The 16,046-nt window shown below is 41.7% G+C and overlaps 1 protein-coding gene and 1 pseudogene across 6 annotated transcripts; both read left to right on the top strand.

Moving 5' to 3' along the window:
- Positions 1 to 1,073: 1,073 nt before the first annotated feature.
- Armcx1 (armadillo repeat containing X-linked 1) lies at positions 1,074 to 5,245 on the top strand. Of its 6 annotated transcripts, none has more exons than XM_027432986.2 (4): positions 1,074 to 1,236; positions 2,115 to 2,198; positions 2,979 to 3,028; positions 3,341 to 5,245. In XM_027432986.2, exon 4 carries the CDS (start codon positions 3,472 to 3,474, stop codon positions 4,849 to 4,851), a length of 1,380 nt encoding a protein of 459 aa, XP_027288787.1. In that variant the 5' UTR covers positions 1,074 to 1,236; positions 2,115 to 2,198; positions 2,979 to 3,028; positions 3,341 to 3,471; the 3' UTR covers positions 4,852 to 5,245. The 6 variants fall into 6 exon arrangements, with proteins under 6 accessions (XP_027288787.1, XP_027288786.1, XP_027288783.1 ...); XM_027432985.2 differs by having other exon boundaries at positions 2,115 to 2,202; XM_027432982.2 differs by having other exon boundaries at positions 1,075 to 1,236; positions 2,979 to 3,074.
- A 7,313-nt stretch (positions 5,246 to 12,558) lies between these two features.
- On the top strand, positions 12,559 to 15,585 carry LOC100769560 (annotated as a pseudogene).
- The last annotated feature ends 461 nt before the right edge of the window (positions 15,586 to 16,046 follow it).

Here is a 16,046-nt window from a genome sequence, read left to right as displayed (position 1 = left end):
GAGATACGTCTTGGGAATTTGAGGAAGGCATGAAGGAACCAAAGATATTTACTTGTTATCTGAATAAAGGTGGTATATATTATTTTGGTTACCCATAGTTGTATGTGTGTGTGTGTATGTGTGGTTGGACTGAGCGACAAACAGCTGCCTGGATACAGGGAACGAGAGGCTCTGGAATGCACGGTGGCACATTCCTCACTTCTTGGTAGGGCACAGAGAATGGGACCATCCCATCTTCTCTCACTCTCAGCTGTCTCAGCTTTAGTAGACTCGAATCTAATCCAGGGGCAGGTGTTTAGAGCCACTAAATCTTCCCTGTAGCAATCAATAAAGACTCTGGGTTCTTAAATACATGTTTTACCTTAATTAAATAAGTTAGGATTGATAATGTTGCTTTTATTTCACCAAGTTGCAAGTTGAGGCAAAAGTAGGGAAAAAAAAAAAAAAGAGCGGTTTGTATAAAATGGTCCAAATCAGACAACTGGCTGTCTTTTCTTAACGTATTCATAAATCATGGCAAAAAATCCAGTTTTCAATTTTAAAAACAAATTAATTGGTGCATTTTGAAAGCAACTATTTTTCTGCAATCAGTAGAAATATTTTGTGCGATAAATGCATATATATTGCAATTAGTAAGGCCCACTCGGTTTTCCTCTTCTACTTGGATTTTTCTCCAACAAATTATAAATGTTATAAAACATAAATTTTATATCCTTAATGTAAAAGCAAAGCTGATTTTTAACAAGTGGGCAGAAAATTTAACAAAACCAATTTTACTCTGTGTCCCTTTTTCTAAAATCCTGTTTGGTATAGGAGTGCAGGGGAAATGCTGGACTTTCCCAGCTGAAAGAGAAGGGGGAGAAGGGACGAGCACCTAGGGGTGGGAATAAAGAAAAGCCAGGATTATTCCTAAAAGAGGAAGAAAAGGCCAATGCAGCCTCTGCGTTAACCATAGAAAGGCAAATCCCAACCACAAAAGAAGCTCCTTCTGGTTTGGGGACTAACAAAGAGGAAATGAATAGCCGAATCTGGTGTGGCCAGGAAGGAAGGGGAAAGGCTGCCTCCTGTCGCAGTGTTGGCGGGAGTGTAGTGGAGTCCTGATCTCACTGGTGACGTGACCCTCACGTGAGCCGAAGCCGACGTGTGCAGACGTTGTTCTAATGCTACGATCGGTGTTTGCTCTCTCTGTGTTATTGTTGACTGCGGGCAGGCCTGCTGCTGAAGCAGGAGGAGAAGGTAATTGCCTGGGTCCCAGCAGGTCTGTGTTGTGGAAGGGGGATGCCGGGGGATCACTGTCTTGTCGGTAGCGCTGTAGCAGAGTTGCCAGCCTGCTCTCTTCATGCACTTGCAATGTCTTCGGACCCTCTTAGAACAACAACAACAACAAAAACAAAAAACATTGGAGGGAGAGATTCCAGGGGAGACCCCAGATTAGGTTTGGGGGGCGGGGAGTCTTTGGCATGTCCGGACCTAGAATCGGGAAGGGCAGGTATTATGGTTTGGTGCATGAATCCACCTTCGAGGACAGGATTTTGAGGCAGTGAGACTCTTATCCTCTGTCATTCATCAGTAGAGTGCAGTACCTTTTGGAGCAAAGGAATAATCGTCATCGAATTTCTGCATGTCAGTCAGTCTAAAGCTGAGATTGCTACAGGCCGGCAAATGGGTGGTGATGGCTTAGGGCTTTATCATAACTCTAGGCCATTATTGAATCTTTAGCAAACTACGTGTCTGTTCTCCCCTGTCCCGCCCCAGGAAAAAAGGACAGTTCTCACAATTCTACAGAAAAAAATGGCTGTCTTTGGGGGTGGGCTGGATTGGGGGAGAACAGAAGAGATCTGTCATATTCCACAGCTCGAGTTTTCCGTACTCGCTGGGCCCGCCTCCAGCCCTGCGCTTCCAAAGGGGTGTGGTTTTTGCTGGGAAAATGGCCGACCACCGCAGAAAGGAGTGCCAGGATGTAGTGATATAGTGCCGCGGGGTGTCAGCAGAGTCCAGAGAACTGGGGGTAGGGTGAGAAGTAAAATCATGAAATCCGTCTGACCAACCAGGTTCCCAGATTTGGGAAAGTCGGCATTTAGATGGTCTAAGTTTTGTGTTTTGTCTCTGCTTAGGCGCCTGTATCTGTGGATCTTGCTACTGAAGACCAGTCCAAACGGAGGAGGAGCAGGGGAAGGAGGAAAAATTTCCTGAATTAAGTAGGTCAGAGGAAGCGTGATGACACTGTTTGGGGGGGGGTCCTTGGACTCAGACTTTCTCTGCATCCCTGGTTCCGTGGTTTTTTTTTTCTTTTGGTTTTTGTTTTATGTTGTTTCTCTGCATCCCCACTTTACTTTGTTCCTGAGCTTGCAAAAGGAAGCACTTTGCAGATAAGAAACCCGGAAGGAGATGGTTAGGTGGGGATATCCATAGAGAATGCTGGGTTGGAAATGGGGATGGCATTATTCTAAAATCCTGTATGGTGCAGTGTCCTTGGTGTTAGTCTAATAGGCACCCAGTCTGTTAGTCCTTAAGTTTGTGAAGTTAGGAACTGAGATGAGGGAGGAAAGAAATTTCACAGGGCAGTGAAAAATGATACAATTGTTCAATAGACTGAGAGGATGTGTTTAAGATAGTCAGGGTGTTAGAAGCAAGTGCGGATAATGTCTATCTGATTTCTAGGCACTGCTGTCCATTTCTTCACAAGTTAGGGTATGTAGTATCACCTTTGGAAGAAGTGACAAATAGGGTAAGTGGGGCAGGGCAGGAAACTGATCTTCCAAGGAGGAGGGGAAGGGAGACAATGCCATGTCCCTGCAGTGAGGAAGGTAATAGAAGGTAAGAAACACTGCAGTGAAGGGCAAGGGCCTGGAAATTCAGAAGATGGATATCTATCTCTATCTCTATCTCTATCTCTATCTCTATCTCTATCCTTTTGGGTGTGATTTATCTGGTTCTTGAATTCTCAGATCAGACCTCTGTATTGTTTTTGTTTGCAGATCTTCAAGAGTCTGGAAAGGAACAAGGGACTACTTGGATCTCTGAGGGTGTATGTAAGGGTAACCCTGTGACCCTGATTCAGGACATCTGGAAGGGTAAAGATCATAGGCAACATATAAATCTATTCAATTTAACATTCTTGGAATGGGTGGAAAAACGTAAGGTTGGAGAATCTGGGTGTTTAGCAAACTTCCAAAATTGCTTCCAGATAAAGGAAAGGAATAATGATGAGGATACCAAGTTCTAAATGCTAGCCAATATCTCTGTACATTTATATGTTTGTGGGCAAGTGATTCAGTCTATATATGTACAAAGGCACAACTGGAGAAGTTGAAAGTCTGAAAGCTTTTCCTTCTTCTAGGTCTCACTGTATCTGCTGTGTTAGCTGCTCCTACCTACAAGAGCTGAAGACTTTGTCCCTGACTTGGGAGTACTCTGGACCAGAGCAAGCCAGCTTTGTGTCCAGGTTAAGGGATTCACCCCACCTGTACCATGGGCCGCACTCGCGAAGCTGGATGTGTGGCTGCAGGCATGGTCATCGGGGCTGGTGCCTGCTACTGTGTATACAGACTGACCTGGGGAAAAGATGAGAATGAGAAACTGTGGGATGATGAAGAAGAGGAGGAAGAGGAGGAGGAAGAGTCTTGTAGTGACAAACCAGAAACTGGGGGCAAAACTGAGAAAGGAGTTAAGACTAATGTTGGTGTGGGGGCTGGACCTCAGGATGACTCAAAGCCCAAGGCTGATGTAAAGGTGGGGCAGGAAAATGATCCAGGTGTAAAGATCGAAGCACACCCAGAATCCCAGGGTGAAGGTGGCCTAGAAGCTAAGGCTAAAGCCCTTTTCAAGATCCTAAAGGAACAGGCAAGTGCAAAGGCAGGCAGAGGGATCAGGTTTGCTAATATCTCTGGGACCAGGACCCTATCATCGGGTTTGCCCTGCCCAGGAGGCAGGGGTGGAGGCTGCCACCCAGGCAGGAGTGGCGCTAGGGCTAGGAGCAGGGCAAGTGGAAAAGCCAAGAGAAAGAATCGCAGTAAGATCACCAAGGCTCCAGCCACAGCATGGCCTGTACGCAGGGGCAAGTTCAACTTTCCCTATAAAATTGATGATATTCTGAGTGCCCCTGACCTTCAAAAGGTTCTTAACATCTTGGAGAGAACAAATGACCCTTTTACTCAGGAAGTAGCCTTGGTCACACTGGGTAACAATGCAGCATATTCATTTAATCAAAATGCCATACGTGAATTGGGTGGTGTCCCAATTATTGCAAAACTGATAAAAACGAGAGACCCTATTATTAGGGAAAAGACTTACAATGCCCTTAATAACTTGAGTGTTAATTCTGAAAATCAGGGCAAGATTAAAACTTACATCAGTCAAGTGTGTGACGATACCATGATTTGTCGCTTGGACTCAGCCGTGCAGATGGCTGGATTAAGACTGTTAACTAACATGACTGTGACTAATCATTACCAACACTTGCTTTCCTATTCTTTTCCAGACTTTTTTGCTTTGCTATTCCTGGGAAATCACTTTACCAAGATACAAACTATGAAACTAATTATAAACTTCACTGAAAATCCAGCCATGACAAGAGAGCTGGTCAGTTGTAAAGTCCCGTCAGAATTGATTTCCCTCTTTAATAAAGAATGGGATAGAGAGATTCTTCTGAACATTCTTACCCTGTTTGAAAATATAAATGACAACATCAAAAGTGAAGGGCTTGCATCATCCAGGAAAGAATTCAGCAGGAGCTCACTGTTTTTTTTATTCAAAGAATCTGGAGTATGTGTTAAAAAAATCAGAGCGTTAGCAAATCATAAGGATCTGGTGGTCAAAGTGAAAGTTCTAAAAGTATTAACCAAACTGTAATTTGCAATCTGTTCCAAACAATACTGAATTAATTAAGTTTGCACGTGGGAACAATTTGCTTCATAAATTCTTTGGTTTCCATTATGCTTGTGTGGCAAAGAGATCCCTTGAGCTGCTATTTAGGAATAATGAATATCACACATTATCAATAGCCGTTGATGTTGGCTTTAGACTGAGCCATTTTAAATATGCCAAATACATATTAGAGCTTGCACAAAGACAGCATTTCTCAATTCATCTTGCTACCTACGGTGAGAAATTTTTATTGTTTACCTAAACCGACAGTGAAGTAACTATATGTCATAAATAAGCTATACTTTTGTATTGATTTGAATTTTTCCATCTAAGAGCTGTGCTTTATCAATAAAGTTATGTTTAAGCAGTAGAAAAAAGACATTGTCTTTGTCCTTGGGTTCAAGATTTGAGTATCTGTGTGTGTGTATGTGTGTGTGTGTGTGTGTGTGTGTGTGAGAGAGAGAGAGAGAGAGAGAGAGAGAGAGAGAGAGAGAGAGAAAGAGAGAAAGAAAGAGAGAGAATGAATGAATGAATGAAGATTTTATGTATGTGTATAAAATCTGGAGGAGCTTCTATTCATGGGCCAATGCTTCCTATTAGTGCTTAGAGGCAACAGAAACGACTGTATACAATGTTTCAGGGGAATGTTTTATGGGGAGAGTGATTTTAAAAAGGCTGATCTTGAAGAATAAGTTACAAAAGATCTGCAGGTTATTCAGGGCAGATTGGGGGAAGAAAAGCCTGGAGGTTGGAATCCAGCTTCAAAGAGCAGGCTGGTGAGCCTGTGTGAGAATTAAAGAGGAATTCCTTATATAAAAATTTGTATAAAGTGTCAACAGGGCTGACAGGTTATTAGGAAAGAATTCTTACAGTCAATTGTCCTAGAGTAACTGTCATGGAAGATTAGCAGAACCAAAGCATGCTCCGATGCTGCTGAACCCCGACACAAAAAGTACATTAAGAAGGCTATCTGCCCAGGAGTCTGTTCAACAATCGATTGATGACACACTTCTTATCAATCATTGTGGCCAAGAATTATTGTTTGCAAACATCAGATAGGATCTTCCTTGGTTTGTCTTTACAACTTTCCCTTCGCCTCAGAATTCTTTGAGTATGACCATTGTTTGCTGTGTAATGTGGATTTGAATAGTAATGCCCCCAGTTACTCTCAAATAAGAATCAGTATTCTTTGATTAATCTCTCTCTGGTGTTTTGTTTTTATTGTTTATCTAGGTTGATGATAGGATAAGCTGGATCCAACAACTGCTGGGTGAGGCTAGTGTGGGGCATGGCTGGGCCACTTCCTGGTGTCCCAGTGTTTCCCCTGGAAGGTTGCAGCTCCCAACCATTTTTTTGGAAGAGCAGGATCCAGGCCTGGGACTGTCTGCAGAGCTCATGGGGCAGGTCAGGGACAAGTTACTTTCTTCTCTTTTGGGGACGGTGTCAAGAGACCCAGCGGATAGCCTGCTATTTTGATTTTCTCCTCCAACAGTACTAAAACTCCCTGTGTCAATCTAACTGTGCTCAAAGATAATTTTCTAATAGTGGGGCTCAGTTGTTTTAATCGTGCGCCCCCCCCCCCAAAGCCTAACTTTTCAAGGCTCAGGAAACAGGCTTTGTTTCTTGAATTCACATTTCATCGGCTTTGTTTTATAAAAACTCCAGCGTGGGGTAGACAAGTGATGTCACCACCATACATTTCATATGCTTGAATGTCGGGTTTTGCTAGGTTCTCTTGAGAGTGGTTTTGAACACCACAATAACATAAGACTGTTTTTCCATGCCGGCTGTTTACATTACGTTTACACCACATCCCTGGCTGCAGCTTGTCCCTGGTTTGCCTGTTTAAGCTGTGGCTCTTCCTTGATTTTAACCCAGAGTAGTCTCAGCTCCATTGTTAGGTCTCCTGTGTGCTCAGGCTGAGGGCAAGGTGGGGGCAGGGAAGGGGTGTTTACTACTGACAGAGCTTCACCCTCTCCACTGGGGCCTTGTGAGGCCTGTTTTGAGAGCTTGGACAATGTGTGTTCCTGAAGAGGGGTGTGGGAGGATTGGGAGGGAAGGCAAGGGATGGAAGTCCTAGTGGAGGGGTGAGTTTGTCTGCCTAGGTTCATGCAAAGGTAATTTGATCCCCTATTGAGAGTGGGCTGACCATTTACATCCTGGAAGGTGAAAGAGGAGCTCTAAAAAGGGCAGCTTTGTTTGAGCTTGCAGCCTCCTCATTCACTGAGCCTTGCTGAGCTTGCAGAGGATATGACATGCTATCAAATAAAGTGGGACTTCCTTTTGAAAATAAAATCCAGAATGATAATTTATTACTGTGAGAAATAGAGTTAATAAGCACAACAGATTCTTAATGTTTCCTGCTTAGAACATTTTCTCCCTAAGATCAATGTAGATTGCAATCAATGTCTTCATAGAGGGTTGTTCATTTAACAATCTGGAATTAAGGCAATTTAGATATATATTGCTCCCATCAAAGTAGGAGGCTTGGTGGAGATCGGCTTCATTTAGCTTTGCTATTTTTTTTTCTGAAAATGTGATTAGTGATTGACATTTCCTTTTTTTCTCTTTATGGCTTCTAGGTTTTGGTCATACTATAGAACCCCATAAATTATATTACTATTTTTATAAATGTATTTAGTATTTTTATTTTAAATATTGGTTGTGGGGCCAGAGAGATTGCTCAGTGGTTAGCAGCACTGGCTGTTCTTCTAGAGGACATAGTTTTGATTCCCAGCACTCATAAAGTGGCTCACGACCATCTGTAACTCCAGTCCCAGGGGACCCAACACCCTCTTCTGGCCTCCATGGACACCAGGCATGCATGTGATGCACAGACATACATGCAGGTAAAATATTCACGCACATCAAATAAAATAAACACATGTAAAAAAAAAACTTGGTTGTATCCAAACGTGTGCATTTTAAAGTAAGCATCTGTTTTTAAGACAATTTCCCAGACAAAGGGCTTACGTTATGGAGGGGATTTTTATATTTCATCAGGGTTTGGGTATTTATACATGCTACTCCATTCCATAATAGAAATATTATTTTTATGTTTGCTACCTTTGGGGCACAGCAAAGTTCTATCTTTTACCACGGAGCTCATTTCATTAAATGTTAAAAGTCTGGTGGTTTCTTAGCTCAGGATTTGAAAATAGAGCCAGGAACAGAAGCTTATCTGTTGACAACTTAGTGGGATATGCATTATGAGGAAACATGAGTGAAGAAAAAGGGAACTAAGGCAAGAATAGATGAAAACAAGCACAAGAGTTAGTCACCATCTAGACATAATGTCTCAAAGCACAGTTGATTAAATTGTGCTTTCCAAGAACAGCATCTGTAGAAGGAAAGTAAAACTGGTGTGTGTTTATTATATATGGTGCTAGAGATCAAATCCAGGGCTTTAGCAGGCAAGCACCCTGCCATTAAGCCATGTTCCCTCCGTCAGCTTTCACAAACACCTTGTCTCTTGGCCAAAGTCTGCCTTATAGGACATGAAATCTTTACTCAGCCCATGGATGAGATCATGCTAGTTTTGTGCCTCCATTTCCTGCCAGGTGACACTATGTCATATGACTACTCAAGGTGTAGCTGGAAGCAGGGTGGCAATGACTTGGACTCCAGGAATGTACAAGCAGGATGGATCTTTGTTTTCTTTCTTATGGACAGGAAATAAAGCAGTTAATCAAGTTCTAGGATTAGACATAGAGTCAAACGAGTCTAGGATGGCACATAAATTCAAGTAGGTAGGAGATACAATCATGCTGTTGCTGTAGGAAGAGACATCCAATCTGCGTTCTGGGAAACAGTTTTATTTATGTATATAGCAAGGCCCAGGAGATATTAGTTCCAAAATACTGAACCCTTCAGTATCTGAAAGATTGGAACTTTTTTTTTTCACTCAATTTTTTGTTTGTTTGTCTTCTAGTTAAATACATTGTGATTTGGGCATTTTAGACTAGAAGGCACTGATTGCTAGAATGAGAAGGAAGGGCAAAGGCAAGAGGCTGCAGGGGAGATATATGATTAGTGAGTATGTGACAGCTTGCGTATATGTCTGTCCTGGACATTGACTAGACCATATGGTTGTTTCTTGTTTTCCTTTCTCAACTCCCTTTAGGGGCCCCTCCTTCTACCACATTATGAGTCCATTATGAAAGGTTCTATAAGGACCAGAAGATTTGATGCACTATGCTTTGGGCTTTGAAAATTATTTAGTTTGTAAAAGTGGTCTGAACCAGAATTTTGAAGTCAGCAATTGAAGTACTCATATGTATCATTTCCCCTCAGGAAGTTTTACAATAAATGTGCTAATCAGCACATTTGAGTATTCTAAAATCTGTTGGCCAGTCTTCTTATCCAAGATACAATACATATGTTGTCAATCTGTGCATTATAAACAAAGAATAGACACTATAATATAATAACTATAAAGCATAGTTAAATCTTGAAGATATGAGTAGTTTTATCCCAGTTTTATCAAGTATTGATGTTAGGTCATGTTTGATTTTCATGTGCATAATGATATCTCTATCTCGATACAGAAAGCTCCCTCATTGAAAAAATAGTTTTGTGCATATATGTACATGGATGTTTTGCTTGCATATGTCTCTGCACCACGACTGCGTTGTGCCCATAGACACCAGAAGAGTGCATCACCTGATGGTTGCGAGCCACCATGTGGCAGAAAAGGGTATCGCCTGATGGTTGAGAGCCACTATGTGGATTCTGGCCATCAAACCTTGATAATCTTTAAAAACAACCAGTGCTCTTAAACACTCAGCATCTCTCCAGATCCACCCTTCCATTCCATGTGAGACACAGTTTCACTATGTAGCCCAAACTGGCCTGGAACTCAAACTTGGTATCTTCTTGTCTCAGCCTTCTAAGTGCTGTAATTCCATGTGCACAACATCGTGCTCAGCCAAGAAATATCTCTCAATAAAGAGAAATTTTATCAATGTTTTTCCTCATTTTATTTTATTCTCTTAAAACCTTTCCCATATTATAGTGTCACGAAGATTACATGCATTGTAGTCTAGAAGCTTCCTTGTTTCGTCATTCATATCTGGATTTATAATTTACTTGCAGTTTGCTTTGTAAAGCATTTTTATTACATTTTTCTCTTGAATGGCTGTCTACTTGACCCATCACAGTTTCTGGAGGATCTCATTCTTTTTCCACTATATTAGCAAGTCACCTTTGTGTTGATCATGTTGGTGTGTGTGTGTGTATTTTAGACTTCCTATTCATTTACTGTTACACCAATGGCCTTGCATCTTGTCACAGTTAAGGTAGTTTTCTAATACAATATAACATTTGATACTATAGATTATTGTTAGTTTCCAAGATTATCTTAGTTATTATTAGCCTTTTCATTTCCACATAAGGTTTTTGTTTTCAAAACTGAGGATTGAATGCAAGAGCTTTACAACTCCGATCCTTCTATATAGGTTTATTTTTTTTAAATGTCTGTTAAACACACACATTTTAAGATTTTTTATTGGGATTGATTGAATCCATAGACCAATGTGATGAAAATTAGTTGTATTTACCATACTGACTTTATCAGTCCTGTATCATGGTCTACCTTCTCAATTATTTTGGTCTTTTTAAATTTCTCTGAATAATGTTTTTAATTTTCAGGCTTAAAATATCATGGTTTGGAGAATTTTCCAAATAATGGAGAATATTTACTTATTTATTTATTTATACAGGGTATAGAAGCTAAGGCCTCATGCATGTGAAGAAAGATGGAGCTATATGTATTCAGACCTCTTTTGTACTTTTTAGTTTGAGATAGAGCTCACTAAGTTGCCAGAGCTGACCTTGAACTCACTCTGAAGCCAGTCCTGGATTTGAAGTTGTGAGATTCTCTTGCCTTTGTTTCCTGAGTACTTAGGATTATATTTCTTTTCTCTCTCCTCATTCTGGGTTTCCCATATGCACATGTTTGTCTGTTTGATGGCAGTCCATGAATTACTTGGGCTCTGTTCAGGTTGCTTTCTTCTTTTTGCTTTCTCTTACTCAGAGTTAACAATTCCAATTTTCCCATCCTTATGTTCACTGACTCTTTTTTTTTAACCTAATCAAATGTATTATTATCCCTCTAGTGATTTTTTAAATTGTAGTTATTTAAATTTTCAATTCCAGAGTTACTTTTCTCCACCTTTGTTTCCCCTCTGTCCTTTTGTACCATCACTCCCCCGCCCCTTCTCAGCTTCCTTTCTATCTCTGTTTCATTTCTGGGTTTGCTGAAAAAGCAACATTAGTTTTCCTTTTTTGTGTGTTTTCCTTCACTTCTGAGAGCATATTAAATTAGTGGATTCACAGTCTTTGTTTAACAAGTGCAATGACAGGCTTCTTCCAGAACGCTGTGTTAGTTTACTGTTTTCCTGTGTGTTGGCCAGATTGTCTTGTGTTTCCATGCCTTTCAATATAGTTTTTTAAAAAAATAAAAATAAAGCCTCAAACACACATTATGAACATTTTGGCAACTGGAAATGAGTCTCTGCTTCTTTCTCAGGCTCTATTTTTTGCTGTGAAGTATGGTAATTTTTTTGTTGTTGTTTAGTCATTTTACTAAACCCATCTGAAAAGACTATATTCTTTTTTTTGTCTGTCACTTTAATGCACGGTCAATTAGTTTAACACCAGCCACTAAGTTAATAGAGATGTCCTTTAACAATTGCATCTAGATCGAATCAAATCAACAAAATGTCCCATTGTTTTCACATGGACTGTGTGTGTCCATACTTTAAAGTCTTGTTTGCATAATTTAGATATGTTTCACATTCTACACTTAAGGTTCAGTCAGAAGTGAGATTTTAGGGTCATCTTTGTCTTTTTATTTATATTTATATTTTCATTCCAGTTAGAGTCTCACTAGGTATCCCTGGCTAGCTAAAAACTTCTTATGTAGAGTAGGCTGGCTTCAAACTCACAGAAATCCACCAGCTTCTGCTTGGAGGGGTGGGACTAAACCTCTGTGCCACGGTACTCAGCAATGTCCCTAGATCCATGCATGTGTTATGGCTTTCAGAAACTGGTTGAAACTTTACCAGGGCCTTCTTTCTCAGAACATCTTAATCTCAAGGATTTCCTCTCAAGTGATGAAGTCTGTTTTGTAAGCCTTAATCGATGTTCCACACCCCAGGCATTAGTGGATAAAAATATTTGCCTTCACACATTTTCAATAAATGTCCCTAAAGTAGACATTTTATCTTTGGAAATGTTCTGAATTAGGGAAAATAAATGCAAGCCCTTTGAGTTGGTTCTTCAGAGAGTCACCGGAACGGTAGCAATCAACGATCATAGATCCCTAATAATATAGTCTGTTCCGATATTTTGAGGACTAGGAACACCATCAGGGAATACAGGCCAGTTTCTTCAAGGTTACCTCAGAGGCAGGGGTGGGCCTGTGATTAGATGAAACATCCCAGAGTTCTTTTTACTGAAGTTCAGCTCCTCATTCTCTCTTGAGTTTTTCTGACTCATGTAAAGCTTTGAGTAGTTTCTGCAATTCTAATAAACCTGTTTTTGACAGTATTCCATCTTTCACTGCTTTTCTATAGGAATGGGATTTTGGAGCTTTTTGTACACTGTAATTTCACTTCAATATTTTCTTGATTAAACAGCTGTACTTTCTCATAAAAGAATTATTGCACCTGAGACATCTGTGCTTTTGTCATGGATGAGGCCTCTGTACAGGGACAGCCCTCTGTGGTTTTGGATAGTAAGTTCCAAGGTGTGAGCCTTCTCCATACCTCAGGTTTTTCTTGAGAAAACAACTGCTGGAGCTGGCCCATTGCTCCAGGTCAGGTGACATCATGGCGAGCCTTTTGCTATAGGGAACCACCATTCAGGCAATACTTTATAACTGCTAGTTTTGTTTCATCTTGCCAAAAAACATGAATGGTTTTCTTTTTTCCTCTTATCTTCAGCGAGAAACCTATTTCATTTTTGAGGTAAAATCAATTACAGTGTAACTTTAATACCTCCCTTTGTAAGGGAAAAGCAGAGGCAGAGAGAGGAGTTGGGGGAGGGAGAGGGAGAGGAGAGAGGAAAGATTCTGTGTTAGCATGCCCTTCTTCTACACTTCTCTAACAGGGGTTGTCTAGGAGTTTTTACTCTCCAGCTAGTTCAAATCTAGAATCTATCAATTTGTCACAATTATTGTTGAATTGCTCTGGAACCTTCCTTCTGCTTTAAGCAAGCTACTTGTGATTGATTTTATCTGTGCCTCCACACTGAGGAGAGGGGCATTATTTTACCTAGTGTTCTGGATTCATTTCTGCTGCTATAATAAAATACTCTGACAAAAGCAACTAGGGCGGGGTGTGGCATGGGGGCCTTGCCCTTAATCCCAGCACTGGAGAGACAAAAGTTCGTGGGAGTGGAAACTGGAGACTATGACTCATTGGCGGCATGGACCTTAGCTGACCAAGAACTGTGGAGGAAAAGCTCTTTTGATCCAGCTATCAGCTCTTATTGACCTCAGCAAGGTGATATTTATAGCCACATAAAAGGAAAAGGAACCACTCAGGTTATGAACAGTTTGGTAAGACAATGAAAATTACCTGGGAATCTGGGGTCAAAGATGGGCCACAGATTCCTACACCCAGACCAAGCTCATTTTAGTTCCATAAATGATCCATGAAGTTGATGTGGAGGATCTTGTTTGGGGATCCCGGGGTTGATATGTGGGACATGTTCTCCAGAGTCCTAAATTAGTAAAAGGCAGGAGGATTTGTAGCCTATCATCCAGCCCTAAACAATGATGGACTTTACACATAGCTGTTAGTTTGTCTGTCTATAGAGGGCAGCACACACCAAAGGAAGGGAAGAGGAAGGCCCTCTCAGGATGTTTGTTACTCATGAAGTTTGTATTACGGAAACCACAGGCTTGAACCAGTCAGAAGACCTAGGCTGAAGTGAAGCTGAGTATTAGAAAAACCCTTAATTCCTGTTCCCTTTGGTTCTGTGAAGACAGTACCAGCATGTAGTGTAGAAAGGAGGGGTAGGGAAGCTGCGCTGCAAACTAGCCCAGCAGCTGTGGAGAAGCATACAGGTCAGAAACTGACTGGAAGACAAGGTGGTGGGGTGCTACAAACCTAAACGGTAGACAATGTTTCCATTTTATGTAGTTAGTGTACAAGTTAATGGGTTTCCTTGTGATATTTTCACATATATCACTGTACTTCCCTCGTATTTGCCTTCCATTCATTTTTATGAATGTACTTCAGTTGAATAAAATAATGAGTTTCACAGTTAGTTAATCTTCCTGCAGGCATCTAACAGGAACTGTTAACTGACCAACTTCTAAAACTGGAATCTAGAGGGGACACACCTAAGACATGTGTGCCCACGCACAGACCAAACTTGATTTTTTTTCTTGTCTGTTTTCCTGTAGATAATCTGGAAAGCAAGGAAGGCCATCCCTCCGTGGAGTGTGAGGTCGTGGAGCAGGCATGGGAATTGGGCATGGCAACTCAGAATACAGGATTCAGAAACACCATTGTTGCTGCCTCTCTCAGCCTCTGTTTCCCCTTGCCTAGTATCCCATTGTATTTAAGTACCATAAAAAGGCACATGCTACACCCGAGGAGGAATTGCAGAGAGAAACATTTGGAAATTCTAATTCTGAAACGAGGGAAGGAGCGAGGGAGAAGTGGAGGAAGGCAGCAACAGAGGGAGAGAGGGGGAGGGCAGAGATTAGGTGTGGGCATGTCCTTGAAAGATTGTAATGCTCTTAGGACATTAAGAGACTGTCTTCAGGAGACATGACTAATAATATGGGACCAAGAACACTGTCACTGAAGAACTTTGTCAATGAGATCCATTAGTAATTTTTGATGGGTATGAGATCTGCTCGGCTGAAGAACTATGGAAAGCTGGTTTGCAGGTTTAAAGTGGCTAGAATGATCACCCACAACTGCAACAAAGGAGGAATCATTTAAGAAAAGACCAAAAGAGTGCATTGCTTCAGGCAGGGCTGATAAAAGGCATTAGACTCAACTCAAGGACCAGAGAAGGCCGAAGTCCCAAGAATGATGAAGAATTAAATCATTTGTGAAAAGGATCCAGGAAGTCACAAAGACACAGACATATCACTAAACAAGAAACACCATTTGACCCACTGAAACTCTGGAACTCTAAAGAAAAGAAACTTTTATTTAAGTTCTTGCCCTGACCAAATGTGTTTCAATTCAAGGAAAAAAAATGTTCAATGAGCCCACAAATGCTGGCTTTTCCCTTAGCCACAATGTCGGTAGGCATTTAGCCAGCCTCTCAGTGGTGGGAAACAGGATCCCCACCACCCCGCACACTGTGAGGGAGAAGGCTTTGTGTGTCCCTGAAAACCCGAACACCAGTATTGGAAATCAGGGCCAGATTAAGACGTACATCCATGAAGTGTGTCGAGAGCCGGCGTTTCGTTGCTGCAAGTCATTTCTGCAGCAGGCCGGATTAAGTCTGCTAATGAGCATGACAGTTATTAATAACGTGCTTGCCAAGTCGGTTGCAGACCTGCAGCTTTCTTTGATATCCGAGGGAAGTGGCTGTGCAAAGGTTGAGAGTTTGGAACCACTGATGGTTTTGTCTGAAAAGCCAGTGTTGGTGGGGGAAGCGCTGGCTGCGCAAACGCTATTCTCATTCATGCTCCTCTATATCAGAAGTGGGAGCAGAGAGATGCTTGTGGGAGCCCTCTGCCCATAAGTGGCTGTCTCAAGCGCAGAAGGAGACTGAATCCACCCAGAGCTGCAACAGTCTGCTGAGGGCAAAGAAGCTGCAGTGGGTGCAAGCAAGGATGCAGCCTTAGCCGGGCAGCAGCTCCTCCTTGGGTGAAAGTTCCAATCCCTAAATGGAGGGCCATAGTCTTCTTGGCCAGGCAGGGCTCCTGGGAGCTGGGGCAACTTCTGACATTTAGGCTGCAGGTCAAGTGCATTGTAAATTGCCCCCTTACAGCCTTCCCCCAGCAGCAAAGGGTAAAGCAATCACTCACCATTGGTTGCTAGGTGCAGATAAGGAACATCAAGTCACAGCATCACCAATGCTGTGTTGCCTGTGGTGATCTCCCTGTCTAAGCAGGACCACTTAGCAGAAATTACACCCACATGGGAGCTCGTGCCAACTTGCATCTGCTGCCTCTGTTTAGGTTGAAATGTTTCCCTTTCCAA

The sequence above is a fragment of the Cricetulus griseus genome, chromosome X (assembly GCF_003668045.3).
Source record: "Cricetulus griseus strain 17A/GY chromosome X, alternate assembly CriGri-PICRH-1.0, whole genome shotgun sequence".
Classification (NCBI taxonomy): domain Eukaryota; kingdom Metazoa; phylum Chordata; class Mammalia; order Rodentia; family Cricetidae; genus Cricetulus; species Cricetulus griseus.
This window is presented reverse-complemented; position numbering and strand designations above follow the sequence as displayed.

Excerpts from the sequence above, each read along its gene's own strand:
- Armcx1 (XM_027432986.2), top strand. The coding sequence starts at position 3,472 with ATGGGCCGCACTCGCGAAGCTGGATGTGTGGCTGCAGGCATGGTCATC.